Source organism: Pleurodeles waltl, chromosome 3_1 (genome assembly GCF_031143425.1).
Source record: "Pleurodeles waltl isolate 20211129_DDA chromosome 3_1, aPleWal1.hap1.20221129, whole genome shotgun sequence".
Classification (NCBI taxonomy): domain Eukaryota; kingdom Metazoa; phylum Chordata; class Amphibia; order Caudata; family Salamandridae; genus Pleurodeles; species Pleurodeles waltl.
In genome coordinates this window covers 34677458-34699752 of record NC_090440.1, presented here as the reverse complement: position 1 = coordinate 34699752, position 22295 = coordinate 34677458, and the positions used below count along the sequence as shown (strand labels likewise).

The following is a 22295-nucleotide window of genomic DNA, read 5'->3' as shown; positions in this document are numbered from 1 at the left end:
TGATACCAAACATGCCTATGTTTGGAGTTACCATTATGTAGCTGCACAACAGGTACCACTGACCTGTGCCCAGTATACAGGTTAATTGGCTTCCCTGCACTTACCAAGTCCAGTGCATTGGAGCTGGAGTTCGTAGGGACATCTCTGCTCATGCATGGGTGCCCGCACACACAGTCACCTGCACCCTACCCTTTGGGCTAGGAGGGCCTCCCATAAGGGTGACTTAAAGTGACCTGGTGCAGTGACCAGCAGTGAAAGGGTGCATGTACCTTTTCATGCAGGCTGCAATGGCAGGCCTGGAGAGCCAGTTTGCATGGGCTCCCATGCATGACATAATACATGATGCAGCAAATGGAGGATCCCTGCTGTACCAATGCCCTGGGTAGCTAAATAGCATATACTAGGAACTTATGGGGGTACACCATTATGGCAATTGTGGGGTGTAAAGGGTACCAAAGCAATCAAATCTGGAGATGAGAGCACAATCACTGGGGTTCTGTTAGCAGGATCCCCGTGGAGACAGTTTAAACACACTGATAAACAGGCAAAAAGTGGGGGTAACCATGCTAAAAAGAGTGACCTTCCTACAATCCTCACGATAAACTGATAATAAATAGCAGATTACACTTGGCACATCTACATACCTAATTTAATTATATTTCAGAAGTCTTTTGAAAGCTAATATTTTGAAGAAAACTGTGTTCTAAGTTAAAGTTTAGTTAGATATTAAAGTTTGTTCAGTCAATAAAGCTCTATAATTTATGAAAATTTCTTCATGTTTCACATTTTAAAACTGTTAAGAAATTGGAGGACAGTTTTTAACCCTGGTGTTTACTAATTGGCCCTCATTGTCATGCCAGAATTGCATTGCCTTTTACATCATAGCGGCGACGGACCAGATTGGTAGCCATTAACCCATGATTCGCTGCTTTATGAATGGCTCATAATTTGCCTAAGGTGCAGTACTAATTGTGGTGCTTTTAGGCTTTTTGTGTTACAATGATAAGAAGATTATTTAGTTCTTGCCTTTCAAAATATTGTGCAACCAGGACAAACCACTAAGTATAGCCCAGCTACTGATCCGTGGTGGCTTCGGCGCCATCTGATGTTAATCTACAAACACCAAGCAAAGTTGAACTAAAGTTAAACTCTCACAAAATAACATGAACAATAATGTATGAATCTACTGCTTCAAGACTCTTGGGGTTAAAAAGTAAGTGTTTTAGTTCTTACCTTCTCCCATCCTCTGACAGACTGAGAGCCTGATGTTAGAAGGGGGCTTCCCATTCATTGGGTTGTGTTAAAAGAAATTTTTTACTTTACAGATGGCTAATTTGTTTGTTTCATCCGAACCAGATGACTGGGGCAGTTTTGTGATACAGGACAGCAATACCTTGGGCCTTACATACGACTATGAATCAGTGATGCACTATGACAGGTAAGGTGCTGCTCGTGGGGTTGTGCTGCGGGTGTGCATAAAAAGAGGTATCAAGTTATGAACAACTTGCTTTTATTAAAGTACCCAAACACTAACTCTGTCACCAACTCCTTGCATACTAAAATCCATAGTCAACTCTGTCCCCAGCTCCTTACACTAAAGTCCATTATCAACAGTGCCTCACCTCCTACCCAGTAACATTTACACCCACACTTGTGGCGACTCGCAATCCTTTCACCCACTGTATTCCACTTCCATAGAGACCCTCAGACCTCATGGGCAGTCTCTAATTATGAGGCCTCACCCTCAATCTTTCACAGTTGACCTCATTGTCAGTTTCAGTTCATCCACCCCTACCTCTCCAACAAGGGGCAGGCAGGATGCCACCTCCCCATTCTCTTATTTTTGACCTGAACTGTTTTCCACCATCTATGTTTCTCTGTGATGTTTGAGTGATGCCCTCATGTAGAAATATCACAGCCTGTCAAGCCAATTCCATCCCCATTACCCAGATCACACAGAAATGTAGGGACTATTGCCCTATTTGCCCTGTAAGGACATTCAACAAACCACCTCACCCACATTCTATACAAACCTTCTTGACCAAACCAATGGTGTGCCTGGGTGGGTGTATTTGCTCGTCATTGTAAGGAGAGGGTGACTGAGTGTAGGCGTAGCATGTAGCCCTCACATGGCTACACTTGCCAAATAGAAATGGGTGGAAAGACACCAGGTGCGCTGCCTTCTGTGGCTAAGTTCCTCACAGCAGGCCAGTGGGGGGGGGGGGCAAATTATCTCCCCCAGGGCCAATTGTGTTAATGCAGTGACATAAGTGGCTTGTTAAAAATTGTCATCTCTAATATTCCAGATCATGTGGACAGAGCTATCAAACTCTTAGCAACCCAAAGCACGGCCTACATATTTAATAAAACTATTAATCTCAGGCGGTTCTCTGCTGAGGCATGCCCATAGTATTGAAAATGTATTTTGCATGATATTGTCCCTGCCTCATCAGTCCTGCACTTGTATCTTCTATGAAGCATTCACACCACTGCTTTGTGTAGTGGATACTGTTGACATGCACGTTTTGAATAAACAAGAAAATACATTTTCATTTAATTTTCTACCAACCATAGACATGTAATGTACCGTTATGTGGATTTGTATAGAGCTTCTTGTTACGTGTGAGGGTATAGTGGTGCTGACATGTAGATATTATCAGGCGCTTAGGTCGGGCGCCCATACCTGTGCACGCCTGTGTGTGCTGCAGTAGCATCAATTGCACCTGTTGTCTAGTCCAGGGTTTGCTTTCATGATATAGTTTCTGAGCTGCGTCCTAGAAATGCTTCTCTTTTAAGGGATCTCCAATGATCCAATAATAGTCATAAGCACTGCCCATGTGCGGACTGCCGGAAGCAAGGGAACTGGTGAAAAGGCATAAAGAAATTTGCCAGACCTGTCAATCCATAGGGCACTCCCCAGTGTCCCTGGCTGGAAGTACCTCGAGGCGAAGCTTTGCCATTTTTAGTTTTCTGCAGCTTTGAACAAGTCAATGGTTTGAGTGCCCAACAGTTTGAGGATGTTTTGTACAACATCGTCATGCAAGACCCATTCGTGGATGTCTTTCAGAACTCTGCTGAGAGCGTCTAGTTGAGCATTTTGGACACCGGAAAGGTGATTTGCCATGATCGTCAGGTCCCTGGCTATGAACCATTTCCAGATTTTTGGGGCCTTGTGTGACAAGGGCCTGGACCTCGTTCCCCACTGCTTGTTGAGATAGTACATTATGGTTGTATTGTCTGACTAAGCAGGGACTGGGTCTTGAACGATGGACGAAAAGCATTCAGCGACAGATGAACTGCTCAGAGCTTGAGGAGATTAATGTAATACATCTGTTACTGTGGTTTGAGGAGGAACCTGCTAATAAAATGGCATTGCTCGAAACTAGTTGCCTGGAGAGCAGCAACATTGCAAGGACTGCTTTACACGAAGGGATCATTTGATCTTGTCTTCCCAGTTTCCCGTCTGTTGGTCCCACTGGTCCTCGAGACATTCCAAGAGAGGCCTCATTCAGAGATGGGCATTTGGAGTGAAGAAGATTCAGGAGGCCATCAAGCCGAGAAGTGACAACACTGCCCTCACTTTCATGAGAAAGTGATCCTTTTGCAGGATTGATAAGCACCTCTCTTCCAAATGACACACTCTTCCCTATATGGTGTCTATGGAGGCTCCCAAATAATGCAACGTTTTAACTGGGGCAGTTGTTGATTTGCGGAGGTTGCCATGAAGCCCCAACCGTTGAAGGACATCACAGGTCCAGTTGTAATGAATTTGGGCTTCCTGAAATGTTAAAGTCTTTATTAGCTAATTCTCTAGGTATGTGTAGACGAAGGTTCGATATTTCCTGAGGTGGACAGCCACTACTGCCATGCACTTTGAGGATGTTCTGGGTGCTGACTTTAGGTCAAATAGAAGTACTTGGTACTGAAAATGGTAATGCCCCACAGCAAACCCTAAGAACTTTCGATGTTTTCTGGTGATTGGAATATGAAAAAATGCATCTTGAAGGTCGCCGGGGCAAAGCCAATCTCCCTGGTGTAATTGGGGGTAGATTTGATGTAATGCCAGCATCCAGAACTTTTTTCACCGAATCAGTTGAGTTTTCGACATTGACCCACCTTTCCTTGAGGATCTTCGTTACTTCCTCAACATCGAGCCAGCTATTGACAATGAACAGGTTGGCGCCATACCTCGCCACAATGTCGACCCTCTCAACGTCGTCCGGGACCGATGGCATTTTCTTGCAGTCTTTCTCCTTCCACGCCCTTCAGGGATACATCGCAGAGCATTGGTAGAGGACTGACCCTCTCCTCGCTCTGAGATCCCACCTTCAGACTGTCAGTTGTCTTTGTCATTCCTCAGTGCCTAGGAGGCAGATTTTCTCCCTATTCCTCAGGGTTTGCCTTGAAAAGTTCCCGCAGTGGAGGAACATGACTTGCTGCAGATGATACAGACACCATGAGTATCTTCTGGAGAATTTTGTGGAAAAGAAAAGCCTAAATAGGCCAAGCTCAATGCTCTAGGATCCTGTCAACAGGAGCCTTAAAAAAGAACTGAAGCAACTGCCACCTGCTGAGCATGATTGGATACTGGTGGTCCCTTAGTTCTTGTAGGTTCAATCTCTATTTTTAACTCAAATAATGACAGCCTATGGGGCTACATTGTCCTGATCTCCTACACCTCTATACTTTTTCAAAAAAGGGTTTGTAAAAGAGATTCATGCTGTTTTACAAAAACAGATATATAACTTATATAATTCTCCTGGCCCCTTTGTTAAGTACAAGATGAAGAATTGGGCAATTGTGGACTGTTCATATAGGGTGCATAATGTTTTTCTCTCTTAAGTGACTCTGCGGGCCTTCCCAAAGAAGGGTGAACATCGGCACTTAAGAAGAGATATTGTGAAAAAGTGCTCCGGGATCCCCGCACGTGGGTGGGACTGTTGATTGCTTATGACTTAAATGGAGAGTCCCCTAAAAAAGAACTAGGATTATAGGTAAGTAACAATTCCTCCTGAATTATATACCTTATTGTATAATGCAATGTTTCGTAGCCTCCAGGGCTACCACTCACTGAAAATCTTGTGCCAATTCGGCAAGGGACAGATGGAGTACACCATGTGTGCTTGCCATAGTACTCACCTAGAGCATCCACATTAATAACTGCCTAGTGAGTAGGGCTCATCTTCAGTAGTATGTGTCACTTAAATCATCCCTTTCGCTAAAATAAAAAAGATATTAACTATCCTAGAGTGTAGCAAACATTGTACTCATTATACATGTCAGAGTAATCATGAGCCAAGATATTAAGGCCCATATTTATACTTTTTTAGCGCCGCATTTGCATCATTGTTTGATGCAAAAGTGTAGCAAACGTACAAAATACAATGTCAAAATATGGTCCTAAATTCCTATAAATCCCTCAGAGCCGATTATGGTGTGGTTTCAGTCTCAGGATCTGACTGCAGAACACCCCATATCCCGAGCCGTGATACACTGCGGGTGATGTCACTTAAGTAGGAGAAAATAAAGGGAGATTCCTTGCCTCAGATAGGAGAGTTCGCTCAGAATACCAACTGTCAATCAGTGGAGAGGACTTAAAACCTGTCCTGTATGATTCTTTAAAGCTGCATTGAGAATATCGATTCTCCAAATGAAATGCAAAGAGAACCTGAATTTCATTTAAGTCACAGAGGCAGACATTATGCAATTTTCCTTTTAATGCCACTCTACGCAGCACTTTAAAGAGGATAACATCATAAACAAAACATTCCAGAACAGAACACTCAGTATATATATCAACTCTGCTGAAGAACCTTTATCCAGGTAAATAGTCCAACATAAGGTCAACAGAAAGAACATCACCCCAAGAAATCCTGCAGCAGTTCAGCCATGAGATATTCTCGTCCTTCTTCCATTTGCCAAACAAGTAGAACACCATTGTTACCACAACAGTCACCATAGTACACTGTATTACTGCAAATTACCCTCAAACAACCAAAATTGTTAAAGATTTTGTGCCAATAATTTACAAACTAGACAACAATGAGAGATTATCACAAGCAAAACAATAATTTAACACATTTCAAATAATTCCCTTTTGGGCAAGCAATATTATTTCTTATATTAACCGTTTTTTTTTTTTTTTTGCATTAAAAAAAAACATAAACCATCCATAAGGGAGGGGTAGGAAGGGATAATGTTAGCCTCCGTGTCTTTAATGAAATTCAGATTCTCTAGGCATTTCATTTGGAAAATCACTATTTCATTACAAGACCGGAGGGTACCAATATGCATGTTGGAAGCCCCTGAGAACTGCATCAGACATGTTCTCGATTGGTTTACAATTATGGTTAACAAAAAGCAGAGGAGTTAGACAAATCAGCTGCTCTCAAAATATCCTCTAACCTGCCACCTTTATAAAAGGACTGGCTTGCCATAGCACCTGTCATTGAATGTGCTTGAAATTTCTGTAAGTCAATGCCAGCCTATTGCATAGTCCATTTAACCTATCTAGCAATTGTGGCCGTAGTAACCGCGTTAAAAAGTTTAACAGAATAAAATCTCAAAGATAACCCTAAGAGCATCATAAACTCTGTTACTTACCTCCAAGGCTTTAATGACGTGTTCTTCGACAACTAATTAAACAGAGCAACGAGGCCAACTTCATAAAAAGTCTTTTGAGGTCCAAATACCTATTGCACCACAGAGAACCAAATTAACATCCTTTAGAGAACTATAGCTAGATCTAGGAGGCCTTGTAAATCTAATGCTTTTAAGCACCCTGCACACCAAAACATTCTTTCTAAGAGATCTGCCATTGATCAGACTATATAATGCAGAAATCGCAGACCTATAGCAATTTAATGTCCTATAACTAAGATCCTTATCAAATTGAGCTACTAAACAGTTCACTGCCTCCACTATAGGGGCCTCCATGGAATCCTAATCCCTTTCCAAGCACCAACATACCCAAAACTTGCAGATTACTCTATACCTGCGATGGGTACCTGATGCCCATGATTCATCCAACAGTTCTCCAGCTCTTCTTGAAAGACATGACATTTCTCTAGATCTCCTGACACTTTCCGTGCAAGGAGGTTCAAGTCCCATTCAGAACCAGAAGGTGTGCTCCTCCATCTGAGTTTATTAAAAGACCTTGTAATGCAGGCATCAAGAAGGGGATGTCGCAAGCTAGCTCCAGGCACATCGGAAACCATGCCTGTGAAATCCAAAACAGAGTTATCAGAACAAGGGAGCATCTCTCCTGTCTGACCTTCTGTAGACCTCTTGGGATCATCACAAAAGTTTGAAACGCATAATATTTAGTTCCCTTCCATGTCTCGAGGAAATCATTCACTGCCAGTGTGCCTGGATCTGGAAAACAAGTGAAGTATCTCTCCAGTTAAAACGTCAGTCTGCTCGCAAACAGGTCTAACTGTAGATGGCCCCAAACTTGGCATAGACTTCTGAAATTGAGTTTCCAATTGCTGAAATCCAGTAAAAACCTTGAGTTCCAGTCTGCACTGACATTCACCTTCCCAGGAAAATATTCTGCCTTTAGTTCGATCTTGTGCTCCAGACAAAAGACTCAAAGCTTTTCTGCTAATGATGACAGGTCTGAAGATTTTGTTTCGCCTATCCGGTAGATATAAGCAACTGCAGAAACATTGTCCATCTTTAGCAGTACTGCTCTGCCCTTCAAATAATCTTTGAAACTCATAAGGGTACAGAGCACTGCTGTCAACTCTAAATAGTTTATATGGTGTGACCTCGCTACATGAGACCACAAACCACCAATATCACGTGTATCTAGAAGTGTACCCCAAACAATAGAGCTTGCAACTGACTCCAAAATGAAGTCTTGAGAACAACCAAAAATTGCCATTGCATGCATTCAAATTTGCCAGCCACCATGATAGTTCTATTCTGGCTTCCCCATCTAGGACTACCTTGTCTCCATACCACAAAGCTTTTTGAAGGGCTTTTGCTTTTATCCTCTGCAGTGCCTGGTAATGTAACAGACCTTGGAAGATCGCCTGATTAGAGGAAGATAATGGACCTGAGAGCCTGGCTACCTCTCTGTATTATGGACTCTTGCTTGAGAGCAAATCATATTTCTTTTCGTATTTTGGTTATTTTTTTAAGGGTAGTTGAAGAACTATGTTCACAGTATCTATTGTGAAACCCAAAACCTCTGACATCTCTGTTTATAATAAAGCCTAAATCCTGTAATAGGGAAATAGTCATATCCAAGTCCTTCAAAATCTGTGATTGGCATTGGGACATGATGATGATATTGTCTAGATAGATGGCCATCCATATGGCGCTCTCTCTGAGGTAGGATGCTGTGGCCCTCAGTACTTTGGTGAAACACCAAGGTACAGACGACAGGCCTAAAGGGAGTGCACAGCATTGGTAAAGGCGACACTTCCAGGTGAATTGAAGGTAAGGTTGATGCTCCCTGGTGTAGGAGGCTGGCCTGGCTTGTAGTGGGTACTAGAGGTACTTACACCTTGTGTCAGCTCCAGTTATCCCTTATTAGTGTAGAAGAGGTGTTTCTAGCAGCTTAGGCTGATAGAAGGTAGCTATGGCAAAGCAGCTTAGGCTGAACTAGGAGACATGTAAAGCTCCTACTATACCACTGGTGTCATATGCACATTATCATTAGAAAACACAATACACAGATATACTAAAAATAAAGGTACTTTATTTTTATGACAATATGCCAAAAGTATCTCAGTGAGTACCCTCAGTATGAGGATGAGAAATATACACAAGATACATGTACACAAACCAAAATTATGCAGATAATAGCAAAAGGAAGTAATGCAAGCAATGTAAAGTTACAGTAGATTGCAATAGGAGCACATAGGTATAAGGGCAACGCAAACCATATACTCCAAAAGTGGAATGCGAACCACGAATTATCCCCAAACCTATGTGAGCTTGTAGAGGGTCGCTGGGACTGTAAGAAAACAGTGAGGGTTAGAAAAATAGCCCACCCCAAGACCCTGAAGGGTAGGTGTAAAGTGCACCTACTACCCCCAGAGAGCACAGAAGTCGTGATAGGGGGATTCTGCAAGGAGAACAAACAACAGCAATGCAACAACAGTAGATTTCTGGACCTGAGTACCTGTAAGACAAGGTGCCAAGTCCAAGAGTCGCGACAGTGTCGAGAGTGGGCAGGAGCCCAAGAAATGCCAGCTGAGGGTGCAAGGATGCTGCCACCTGTTGGAAGAAGCTTGGTGTTCTGCAAGAACGAAGAGGACTAGGAACTTCCCCTTTGGAGGATGGATGTCCCACGTCGTGAAGAAGCTTGCAGAGGTGTTCCCAAGCAGACAGACCCCAAACAGGTCTTGCTAGCTGCAAGGGTCACGGGTAGGGTTTTTGGATGCTGCTGTGGCCCAGGAGGGACCAGGATGTCGCCACTTGGATGAGGAGACAGAGGGGGCGCCCAGCAAGTCAGGGAGCCCTCACAGAAGCAGGCAGCATCTGCAGAAGTACCCAAACAGGCACTTAGAAGAAAAGTGAACCGGAGTCCACCCGAAGTCACAAAAGGGAGTCCCACGACGATGGAGGACAACTCAGAAGGTTGTGCACTGCAGGTTAGAGTGTCGGGGACCCAGGCTTGGCTGTGTACAAAGGAAATCCTGGAAGAGTGCACAGGAGCCGGAGCAGCTGCAAATCATGTGGTACCCAGCAATGCAGTCTAGCGTGGGGAGGCAAGGACTTACCTCCACCAAACTTGGACCAAAGAGTCACTGGACTGTGGGAGTCACTTGGACAGAGTTGCTGAGTTCCAGGGACCATGCTCGTCTTGCTGAGAGGGGACCCAGAGGACCGGTAATGCAGTCTTTTGTTGCCTGCAGTTGCAGGGGGAAGATTCCGTCGACCCATGGGAAATTTCTTCAGAGCTCCTGGTGCAGAAAGGAGGCAGGCTACCACCAGAGCATGCACCACCTGGAAACAGTCGAGAAAGCCGGCAGGATAAAACGATACAAGGTTGCTAGTAGTCGTCTTGCTACTTTGTTGTGGTTTTGCAGGCGTCCTGAGCAGTCAGCGGTCGATCCTTTGGCAGAAGAGGGAGATGCAGAGGAACTCTGGTGAGCTCTTGCATTCGTTATCTGGTGAGATCCCCAAAGCAGAGACCCTAAATAGCCAGAAAAGGAGGTTTGGCTACCTAGGAAGGAGGATTAGCTACAAAGAGAGGTAAGAGCCTATCAGAAGGAGCCTCTGATGTCACCTGCTGGCATTGGTCACTCAGAGCAGTCCAGTGTGCCACAAACCCCTCTGTTTCCAAGATGGCAGAGGTCTGGGGCACACTGGAGGAGCTCTGGGCACCTCCCCTGGGAGTTGCATGTCGGGAGTGGTCACTCCCCTTTCCTTTGTCCAGTTTCGCACCAGAGCAGGGCTGTGGGATCCCTGAACCGGTGTAGACTGGCTTATGCAGAGATGGGCAGCATCTGTGCCCATCAAAGCATTTCCAGAGGCTGGGGGAGGCTACTCCTCCCCAGCTTTCTCACTATTTCCAAAGGGAGAGGGTGTTCCACTCTCTCTCAGAGGAAATCCTTTGTTCTGCCTTCCTGGGCCAGGGCTGCCTGGACCCCAGGAGGGCAGAAACCTGTCTGAGGGGTTGGCAGCAGCTGCAGTGGAGACCCTGGAAAGGCAGTTTGGCAGTACCGGGGTTCTGTGCTAGAGACCCTGGGGGTCATGGAATTGTCCCCCCAATGCCAGAATGGCATTGCGGGGACAATTCCATGATCTTAGACATGTTACATGGCCATGTTCGGAGTTACCATTGTGACGCTGTACATAGGTAGTGACCTATGTACAGTGCACACGTGTAATGGTGTCCCCGCACTCACAAAGTCTGGGGAATTTGCCCTGAAAGATGTGGGGGGCACCTTGGCTAGTGCCAGGGTGCCCACACACTAAGTAACTTTGCACCCAACCTTCACCAGGTGAAGGTTAGACATATAGGTGACTTATAAGTTACTTAAGTCCAGTGGTAAATGGCTGTGAAATAACATGGATGTTATTTCACTCAGGCTGCACTGGCAGGCCTGTGTAAGAATTGTCAGAGCTCCCTATGGGTGGCAAAAGAAATGCTGCAGCCCATAGGGATCTCCTGGAACCCCAATACCCTGGGTACCTCAGTACCATATACTAGGGAATTATATGGGTGTACCAGTATGCCAATGTGAATTGGTAAATTTAGTCACTAGCCTGTTAGTGACAAATTTGGAAAGCAGAGAGAGCATAACCACTGAGGTTCTGGTTAGCAGAGCCTCAGTGAGACAGTTAGTCATCACACAGGGAACACATACAGGGAACATACTTCTGAGCCCTGGGGCCCTGCCTGGCAGGGTCCCAGTGACACATAGACTAAAACAACATATATACAGTGAAATATGGGGGTAACATGCCAGGCAAGATGGTACTTTCCTACACCTGGCCATTAGGATTGTAAAGTAGGCATCCTTTAAATTTAGTTTCACAAGGCAATCCTCTTTCAACAACATATCCCTTGGAAGATGGATACCCTTCATCTTGAAGTGTTTGTAGACTAGGAATTTGTTTACATTTCTTAAATTTGTTACAAGTCTCCACTGCCTGTCCTCCCACTCCACTAAAAACAGAGTACGTGTGGACAACTTGTTTTCTAGGGGCACCTGTAGGATGGATTCTTTTTGAAACATGGTACCTACCTCTTCCTCTACAATAACCTCTTGAGTAGGGGTTAGATTCAGTTCTCTTGGGGGAAAAGATTAAAAGGGTTCTTCCCAGAAGTCTATTTTGAACCCTTGAATGGTTTCTACAACCCATGGGCTTTGTGTAACTGTTTCCCAAACATGGACTAAGAACCTGAGACAACCTCCAACATTTACCAGGAAAGAAGGTACATTTGTTGTACTCACCCTAATGCCCTGACGAGGGTTGGCCACATGTTCCCTTGCCTATTCCATGGAAGGGGTGTTGTCTCTGAGAGAAATTTCTGCCTTGGTATCCTCTGCTGAATCCCCTTAATTGTCTATAGTTTGAAAAATGGGACCTTTGTATGCATTGGCTGGCAGAAAGTCCCCTTCTGCCTGCTCGTCCAAACACACTTTGACTAAAGACTTTGCGCATGTTGGTTTGTGCCTTGTCTAGGGCTGTAAAAGTTGCAACATACTTATTTCATGTTTTTATTATGTTCTCTCCGAAGAGAAGGCCTTTAGGGTTCTCAGAGGGATCCCGTTCGTCAGATCTCCAAGTTTCGAACTTATTTTTAAAAGGACAACCCTACGTCTCTCTGTGTTCAGGCTGGCGTAAGCTTTTCCAAGCAAAACCATCGCCCTTCGGCCCCATCCTTTTAATGCATTTGTCAAAGGGGCTTAATTGATGTGGGCTTCCTCTAACATATTAATAATCCTTACCAGAGGCCCGATCACATCAAGGAGACGATCCAGGCAAGATTTGAGAGATCTCTCAAGACCACTCCTTGGGTCTCTACCCAGTTTAAAGAGAAAGGTTATTAATTGTGAGTCAAGGTTGGGCGTAAGGCAAATCTTGTCCTGTATGACAGGCTGATAACATTCAGCTTTTAAAATGTTTCTAACTCTCTTCTCAAGAGGGTTACAAATCCATCTCTTAAAAACTTTGCAACGTGTTCCTGTGGGCACCATTCTGCATTCCTTGTGTGCTTGATATTATTAGGAGAGAACATTTCTTCACCCAAGGGATCTCTAATTACATCCTTTGAGGAGGAGGGGAGGTCTTCCTCCATAAGGAATTCATCTTAATCAAAATCATTGTTATTTAAATCTAAAACATATTAATCTAATGGTTTCTCATTAATCGACTCAACATCGTTTGCATGAATATCTTGGATGTCATTGGGAGCATCAAAATGCACTGTGCTGCAAGGGACACTATTCAGTTTTGTGCTGCGTAAGACGCCCAATCTTTGTGAGGCGCTTGGACCTCCAATTCTCCTCGAAGTGCTTAAAACCTCCATTCTACCCCAAGGTGCTTAGGCCTTCTATTTTTTATAGCTATAGCCTCTCTTTCAGAGTTACCAAGATGCTTAGTTTTTTCTTTTGCTTACCCAGTTTGTCAGTTTGAACCGTCTTCTCCAAAGTAAAAGAAAGAGGATCTCTTCCAATGTCATCCAAATCACTTCCAAACATGAACTGGTCAAATGTCTTTTTGACACAGAAGCGCATTTCATGTTGGATCAATTTTTTAATTAACTCCTCATTAACTCTGCTCTGCCAGGTTTCAAATGCTTGGCCATCCCTGTCAGACATTTTACAAAATTAAAGTAAGTTTGATGAGCAATGCAATGTAGTTTCAGTTGGGAAATGCCAGTATTGCAAGTTTGGCAATCAATATAGTATTATTAAATTAAGTTAAACTTGGGAAATGCCCTTTTTCACAGAGGGAGCTGCTTAATTAGTTGAAACAGTAGCCAATGCAAAGCGGAGATTGAAACTGTCATCTGTCAAGTTGACGCATCAAGATCTCTGTATGCTCGTGTCTATAGCTTTAATACATGGGCTGGAGCCCAAAGGAACATGGAGACTAGAGTCTTGCATTGGGATGGAAGACCGTTGCCTGCTGCATTCCTCTGGTTGACGTATGCCCCAACACGAGGGAAAGAGAGGAAAGGAGTCTTCTGCTGGATGTGGCCCGCTCGCATTAAAAAACGCTCACAAGAGGAGCCGCTTATGGAGGATTGTACACCTCTTGGTAGCAGTTGGGAAAATGAGGTGAAGCGATATCGGAGGATGTATCGTCCTCGGTGAAGGGTCCTCAGAGTCGCTCTCGGCAGCCTGAGGTAATCCAGATTATACCACTCTTTATAGTAATAAAAAAAGGCTGTAAAGCCGCTGGGATGACACTGTCAGAGACTGGAAGATGCAAAATATGGTTAAAAAATACTAACATTCCCCAGTAATATACTTGACAAGTATAAGGTTTCTTAAAATAGAACCCCAAACAAACGACACATAAAAGGCACTACATTAGCAAGGTACATGCAAGTATTTTAAACAGGCAATTATTGCGAGTAAATGAAAGGTACTTATCTACGGGGAGTAGCATTTAAAAAAGGCAGAATACTGTCTCCACAGAGTTGATATGTATACTGAGTGTTCTGGAATGTTCTGTTTCTGATGTTATCCTCTTTAAAGTGCTGCGTGGATTGGTTTTAAAAGGAGCAATGCATGATGGTAGCCTCCGGTCTTGTAATTATATTCCAAGTGTCATCTTGTAGGAGGCTGGCCTTGTTTGTAGTGGGTACCTAAGGTACCTACAACTTATACCAGGTCCAGTTATTCCTTATTAGTGTAGTGTAGGCAGTGTCTAGAAGCCAGGCTCTCTAGGGGTAGCTGTAGCTGAGCAGCCAAGGCTTATCTAGGAGACATGCAAAGCTCATGCAATACCACTGTAGTCACACAGTACTCACACACATGAAAGAAAATACTCTGTGTTACAAAAATAAAGGTACTTTATTTTGGTGACACAAATGCCAAACATACCATAGAGACTATACTCCCTTAGGAGGTAAGTAATACACAAATTATATACAATAGTATGCAGAAATAGCTGTAAAAACAGTTAGAAAACACTGCAAATAGTGAAAATCACAATAGATAGAAATGGGCCTGGGGGAACACAAACCATATACTAAGAAAGTGGAATGTGAATGTAGGTTTCCCACATAGGCAAGTGCTGTGTGTAGAGGGGCGAAAGGAGTATTAGAAAACACCAAAGGTAAGTAATAGAACCCACCACAGAGCCCAGGAAAGCAGGAGTAAATCACAGTAACTTTCCTAGAACACACAAGAACCCGAGAAAGAAGATTATGCAAGAACCAGAAGAGACTGCGAGACACTAACAATGGATTCCTCGACCTGAAGACCTGTGGAAGAAGGGGACCAAGTCCAAGAAGCACTGAAGAGTTAGGGAGAACAGAAGCCCTTGCTAACCTGGATGAAGGTACAAAAGAAGAACCACCGGTGAAACACAACAGTCAGTACTGCACCCAAGAAGACGGATGCGGATTCCTGGTTGTTGCAGATGATGTCCCACGGTGGATGGAAGATTGCAGTCTGGTTTGCGTCAACGGATTCCTCCAACAAGATCCAAGCAGCTTGTCAGGAGAGGGGTCCCACACAACCGGTCATCGTTGCAGAGAGGTGCCTGCTGAAGCATGGGAGTGTCTCTTTCACTCCAAGAGAGATTCCTTCGTTCTTCTGGTGCAGGCTGAAGACAGGCTGTCCTCTGAGGATGCACGAAGGGAAACAGTTGCAGTTACTGGCAGGAGCTGAAGATACAATGTTGCAGAAGTCATCTTTGCTTCTTTGTTGCAGTTCCTGGAGGGTCCAGATGCAGTTTCTTTGGTAAGAAGGTGAAGTAAATGATGCAGAGGATCCATGCTGGAGTCTTGCAATCCGAATCTGAAGAACCACCCAAGAGAGAGACCCTAAATAGCCTAAATAGCCCTGCAAGGGGATTGGTCAGCTACACAGGTAAGCACCTATCAGGGGAGGGCTCTGACGTCACCTGCTGGCACTGGCCACTTAGATGCTCCCAGAGTTCCCTGCCAACTTGGAATCCAAGATGGCAAAACCCAGGGACCCTCTGGAGGAGCTCTGAGCACCACCCCTGGGGTGGTGATGGACAGGGGAGAGGTCACTCCCATTTCCTTTGTCCAGTTTTGCGCCAGAGCAGAGACTGAGGGTCCCTGAACCGGTGTAGGCTGGATTATGCAAGAAGGGCACCATCCGTGCCCTTCAAAGCATTTCCAGTGACTTGGGGAGGCTCCCCCTCCCAAGTCTGCAACACCTATTTCCAAAGGGAGAGGGTGTAACACCCTTCTACAAAATGGGAATCCTTTGTTCTCCCTTCCTGGGCTTTAGCTGCTCAAGCAACAGGAGGGCAGAAACCTGTCTGAGAGGTGGCAGCAGCTGGGGATGCCTGGAAAACCTCATAAGACTAGAATAGCAATACTGGGGGTCCTCTAAGGAGCCCCTAGAGTGCATGGAATATACAACCAATGCTTGCAAAAGCACTGGGGTATGATTCCAACATGTTTGATACCAAACATGCCTATGTTCGGACTTACCATTATGTAGCTGGACATAGGTAGTGACCTATGTCCAGTACACGTGTAAAATTGCGTCCCCGCACTCACGAAGTCGGGGAAAATGGTTGTGGGGGCACCTCTGCTAGTGCAGGGGTGCCCTCACACACACATGTACTCTTCACCATGCCCCCAGGGCTGGAGGGCCTGCCAGTGGGGTGACTTATACATGACCTGGTGCAGTGTAAATTGCAGTGAAAGGGTGCATGCACCTTTTCAAGCAGGCTGCAATGTCAGTCCTGCAGAAGCTTTTGCATGGGCTCCCTATGGGTGGCAAAGAAATGCTGCAACCCATAGGGATCCCCTGGCACCCCAACACCCTAGGTACCTAGGTACCATATACTAGGGACTTATAAGGGAGCACCAGTATGGCAAATGTGGGTGAAATACAGGATTACCAGTATGCAGTGACAACATTTAGAAGAGAGAGAGAATAATCACTGGCTTCCTGGTTAGCAGGATCTCAGTGAACACAGTCAAGCACACTGACATCAGGCAGACAATTGGGGTAACCATGGCAAAAAGAGTGTAATTTCCTACACATATTATCACTTCTTTGGAGGGATTAAACATGACATGAACCTCTTGAGCACTCCAGACATGAAGACCTGGATGGCCCAAAATGGGGTTCAATAACACTGACCCAAAAGGTATTCTGAAGAGCGACTTCGGTTGTCCCTGGCACATCCCATAGACAACCAATTCAGAAAGGTCAGCAATAGTTTTATTGCCACCATGCTTATCTTGATGGTGGTAAAGTGTCTCAGATTATCCTGCTTTATGGCAATTAGCCAATGGAAGACTTATCAAATTTAGAAGTTTTTGAGGGCTCAGGGCTTCTTGAATAGGCCAGTTATGAAGCAGCCCTCTTGATAGCAGTTTCAGGCTTTCTAAGCCAGATCAACTAAAGTAGCCGAATTCAATATGAATTGTTATAAACCTCCAAGTGTTGATGGCTTTAAAACAGCCTCCGGGTTTCTTGAATTTTTCTTCTAGGAAGAACTGTACTTGTACTCTGAAGATGTTATTATTCTTTTATGTGATCCAAATACTAAGATCACACTTGATCTGCTGACATGTGGTGTTCTAACTTAGCAGAACATTCATTGAGGAATATCTGATGTAGTGAGCCTATCATAATGCTATGGCTGGTTTCGCCTACACAGCACTGAAAGTGAAGATGGATTGTAATGACTATCAGGCATGTTTGTTGCTGGCCGTAAGAAGACTGTAGCAATGTTGTGTGGGCCACCAGCAAACCGTTCGCTCTTTTGCAAAAAAAGGAAACATTGACAAAGCCAAAAAAATGAAAAGCATATATCGAAGCAGTCATGCACCTAGCATCATCCTTATTGGGCACACCTTTCATGCAGCTGTGTACACGTGACCAGGCAAAATGCCATCACTCACAGTGTAAGACTGCCAATGGATGAAGTGGACTGAGCCGGTTCTCCCATGCCACATTCACAGTTAGACAGAAGGGAAATGTGTCTGCCACTGCAAGAAGAGGGCTGACTGAAAACGCCTCCTTGCATACATGTTGTAGGAAAGTGCCCTTTTTGGCATGGTTACCCCCCACATTTTGCCTGATATTGATGCCAACTCGACTGAGAGTGTGCTGGGATCCTGCTAACCACCCTCCCCTACCAGAACCAGTGTTCTTTCTCAAAAATTGTACTATTGTTTCCACAATTGGCACACCCCTGGCACACAGTTAAGTCCCTTGTAAAAGGTAACCATGGTACCAAGGATCCTGTGTCCAGGGAAGATCCCCAAGGGCTGCAGCATGTGTTATGCCACACTTAGAGACCCCTCACTGAGCACATGCCTACTGCCTTGGTAGCTTGTGTGTGCTAGTGAGGAAATAAAGCCAAAGTTGAAAAGTACCCCTCGAAGGGTGCCATGCCCACAAACCACTGCCTGGGGCATAGGTAAGTCACCCCTCTAGCAGGCCTTACAGCCCTAAGGCAGGGTGCACTATACCACAGGTGAGGGCGTAGCTGCATGAACAATATGCTCCTACAGTGTCTAAGTCCATTCTTAGACATTGTAAATGCAGTGTGGCCATATTAAGTATATGGACTGGGAGTTTGTCATTACGAACTCCACAGATCCATAATGGCTTCACTGAATAGTGAGAAGTTTGGTATCACACGTCTCAGCACAATAAACCCACACCGATGCCAGTGTTGGATTTATTAGAAAATGCACCCGGAGGACATCTTAGAGATGCCCCCTGTATGTTAACCAAACTGCTAGTACAGGACTGACCAGTATGTGCCAGCCTGGCACTCCCAGATGAGTTTCTGACCACATGGGGTGAGTGCCTTTGTGCTCTTTGTGGCCCAAAACAAAGCCTGCACTGGGTAGAAGGGCTTCACACTCTCCCCCTGCAGGAACTATAACACCTGGTGGTGAGCCTCAAAGGCTCTGGCCACTTATTACAGTGCTGCAGGGTGCTTCCGCTTGGTGGAGTTGCCCCCATAAACAAAGACCCACTTTTGGCGGCAAAATAGGGAAAGTAATGAGGAGTGACTACCTCAGCTGGGACCACCCCTAAGGTGTCCAGAGCTGAGGTGACCCCCTCCTTCCAAAAATCCTCCATCTTGGTTTGGATGATAGGGACTAATAGGGATAGGTCTGTGTCCCCTTCCCCAAAGGCAGTGGACACATGAAGGGTGTAGCCACTCTCAGGGACAGTAGCCATTGGCTACTGCCTTCTGACTCCAGGATTTAAAGGTTTCCCTAAGCCCAGTTCGCCAGATTCTGGGCGACCTCACAAGAAGAAAGAAGAAGGACTGCTAAGCTGAACCCCAGCAGAGAAGACTTAAGACGCAAACTGACTTTGCCCCAGCCCTACCGACCTGTCTCCCACTTCAAAAGCCCCACAAGAAGAAAACGACGCATCCTGCAGGACCAGCACCTCCAGAGGACTTGTATCACAGAGGACCAAGAACTCCCGTGGACAGTGGCCCTGTTCAAAAAGAAACTCCATCCAAGGACTCCAGAACCTCCCGAGATCCACAAGTCTGCCCACTCTGAACACGTCGCCCATGGCCCTTGTCCAGGTGGCCCAACTGACTAGAGCTGGTCCCCAGGCGATTCTGAGCAAGTGCCCACCCTCGGTTGACCCCTCCTGTCCAACACAACAACGCCTGCAGCCTGAACCCAGAGGACCCCACTGACTTCGACAGAACTGGACTAAGATTCCAGATGCCAAAAGGTATCCCGGCACCCACAGCCACCTGGCCCTGGGGAATCCAAACTTTGGTGCAGCAACATCCAGCAGGCGGCCCTCCTCCTTCTCCAGCCTTTGGTTTCCTGGAACTAACTCCCTGGACTCCAGCTGCAGCATCCTTGTGACCTTCAGAGTCCTCCTCTAGGAAAGCATCGGGAGCCAGATGCTGTGTTTGCACCCTACACCCGGCCGCCCCTGCGCCGTTGAGGGTGTGTGTTTGGTTCTGATCTATGGCCCCTCTGGTGCTCCTTTAAACTCCACAGGTCTGCCCTCCGAAGACACAGGTACTTACCTGCAAGCAAGCCTGATTCCCAGTGCCCCGAGTGTCTGTAGGAGCCAGGTTAAATCAACCTCAAATTTGACCTCTGCATCCGGCCGGCCTTTGTTGCTGGTGGTGGGTGTTTGGGGTTAACTTGAACCCCACCCTGTGGACATCCTAACCCCCAGAGACTGGAACTGCAAGTCTTGTACTTACCTCAAAACTGTGGTAGCTTTTCTTCCCCCAGGAACTGTTTCTGAAAATTGCACTGTCAACTTGTAAAACAGATTATTGCTATTTATTCAAAAACCGTACAACTTGCCAATTCTAAGCAGAGTGGTATGGATACATATGTTGGATACTTACTTGCACATGTACTTACCTGAAATTTAAATCTTGTGTTTCTAGAAACAAAGTAATAAGTTATATTTTTGTTATATAAAAACCATTGGCCTGTAGTCATTGAGTGTGTGCTTCATTTATTGCCTGTGTGTACAATAAATGCTTTGCACTACCCTCTGATAAGCTGAACTGCTCCACCACACCTTCCACAAAAGAAGGCATTAGTATTATATACCTTAGCCTCTGTTAAGCCCCTGGGGAACCCCTGGACTCTGTCCACACTACATATCATTTTGACATGGTATATACAGAGCCAGCTTCTTACACATGTAGACATATATTTAAAAAAAACGTTTTAGAAAACATGAGACAGATGAGAATGCTAAAATGTCTCTTGGTCAGGCCTAAAAAAAGGGAAACTCTACATTTTAAGTCTACATTTGTGCCTATTTACAGTGCTTTGACCCAGAACAAAAACGTATGCTAAGATGCTAATGCAGGAATTGCCGTGTTTAGCCAATGTAGATTATTCGATTCCTCTGAACCAGCAGGTTTTAAGAAATGTAATATGACAATGACAATGCATCGGCAATCATGATTATAGCCGTGAGAACCTTAAAATGTGGTTGACTTTTAATTTTTGGTAGGTGTAGGACACTCAATCAATTATCTATAGTGTACTAATCACTGGTGAGAGTATCCAGGCTCTGGGCTTCTTTGCAGACGCCCCCAAACTTTTTGCTTCCTTTATAACTACTAGATGCTGGTTTTCAACTCTGACAGTGCACTGAGGCCTTCTAACCAGAGCTCAGTGCCAGTGTTCTTTTCTTCTAACAAAGTATTTTAGATTATTTCAGGACTTTAGCACCCCTGTAAGTCCCGGGTAAATGGTTCCCCTAGTAACTAGGGCCTAGGTACTACAGAGGGTGCCTAAGGGATGCAGCACATCATATGCCACTCTAAGGGACCCACACACATATTGTACATAGCTTGCCATTGCAGGCTGCGTGCCAGGGTTCAAGCCCTGAATAAAAACACATGGCACACTCATTGTGTGCCATGACAAAGTCACTGCTTGCATTATATGCAGGTCATGCCTACAGCAGGCCTTGAGATCCCCAAGGCAGGGTGCATGATAATACATGTGAGGGCATGTCTGCATAAGCAGATACGCCTCTGTGATGTCTAGTTCTTTTCCTAGATATTGCAAGTGACCAGGCAGCCATTTTAGAACATCTACTAGACACTGGTCATCATAAGTGACCCCAGCTACATGATGGCTGCACAGAAAATAATGGTGTTTGGTATCAAACACCTCGTCTTAATAAACCCACACTGATGCCAGTGGTGGATTTATTATGACAAGCATCCAGAGGGCACCTGAGAGATGTCCCCTAAAAACCTACTAGTCCTCTAGGGTGCTGGCTGGCTGCTTTCAACCAGCCTGGCACTACAGACGGGTTTCTGACCCCCTGGAGGGGAGAGCCCTTTCTCTCAGAGGTCAGAAACAGTGCCTGCTCTGGCAGGTGTTATCCCCTCCACCAACAGGATGGCTAGTAAATCTGCATACCAAGGCCAGGGCCTTCAAAGACCCTGCTACCTTTAATATGCAACCACAACTCCCCCTAGACCTGGTAGATGCAACCCCCTTCCCTGAGGCCCATATGGCAAAGGGACAGGTGGGAAATTAGTCAGGAAGCACTTGCAGGCTGGACACTCTGAAACAGAGTGATGGTCACTCCCCACAGGACGTGGTCATCTAGGGGGTGTAGTGACCCGAAGGTTAAGTAGCCCATTGGCTACTACACTTTACTCCCCTTGACACCATTAAATTGAGTATTTAGGGAACCCCCTCACACCAGAAAAACAGCTCAAGTCAGGATTTCAACTACTGGGAACCGATGAAGAAAGAAGACAGATGTAAGAAAGCGAGAACTGAAGACTTGCACCAAAGACTGGCACCAAACACGGTTGGTCTGCTTGTACTTTGCCAATCTCTGGGCCAACTTCACCAAGAGCAGGACAACCTCCCCAAAACCTTTGGCGAACTGCCAAGTACATCAACAACCAGGAAAGATCTCCCTTGGAGTAGAGGAGGTACTCCCTTGCATCTGCAGGCACCTCAAGCAGCTGTCCGGTCCACCATGTTGCTGACTATCAGGTCTACCGAGGGAGCAAGCTACCAGGAAGAAGTAACCAAGGCTGTAGGATGTCAGCCCCTTCTCCTTAGTGAGTTTTGAGCCGTGGACCTCTTCAAGAGCCCCAAAGCACCAATACCCTGAGTACCAGAGCAGTTGCAGCAGGTAAGGCTTGTTGTGTCCAGTCAT

General features: G+C 45.4%; 1 protein-coding gene across 2 annotated transcripts in view; it reads left to right on the top strand.

Moving 5' to 3' along the window:
* The window catches only part of LOC138283737 (astacin-like metalloendopeptidase), a 301255-nt gene that overhangs the window by 170516 nt on the left and 108444 nt on the right, over positions 1 to 22295 (top strand). For both annotated transcript variants that reach the window (XM_069221780.1, XM_069221781.1), the window contains one exon: positions 1357 to 1438. In XM_069221780.1, coding sequence (XP_069077881.1) covers positions 1357 to 1438 — 82 coding nt within the window. The remainder of the gene's footprint in view (positions 1 to 1356; positions 1439 to 22295) is intronic.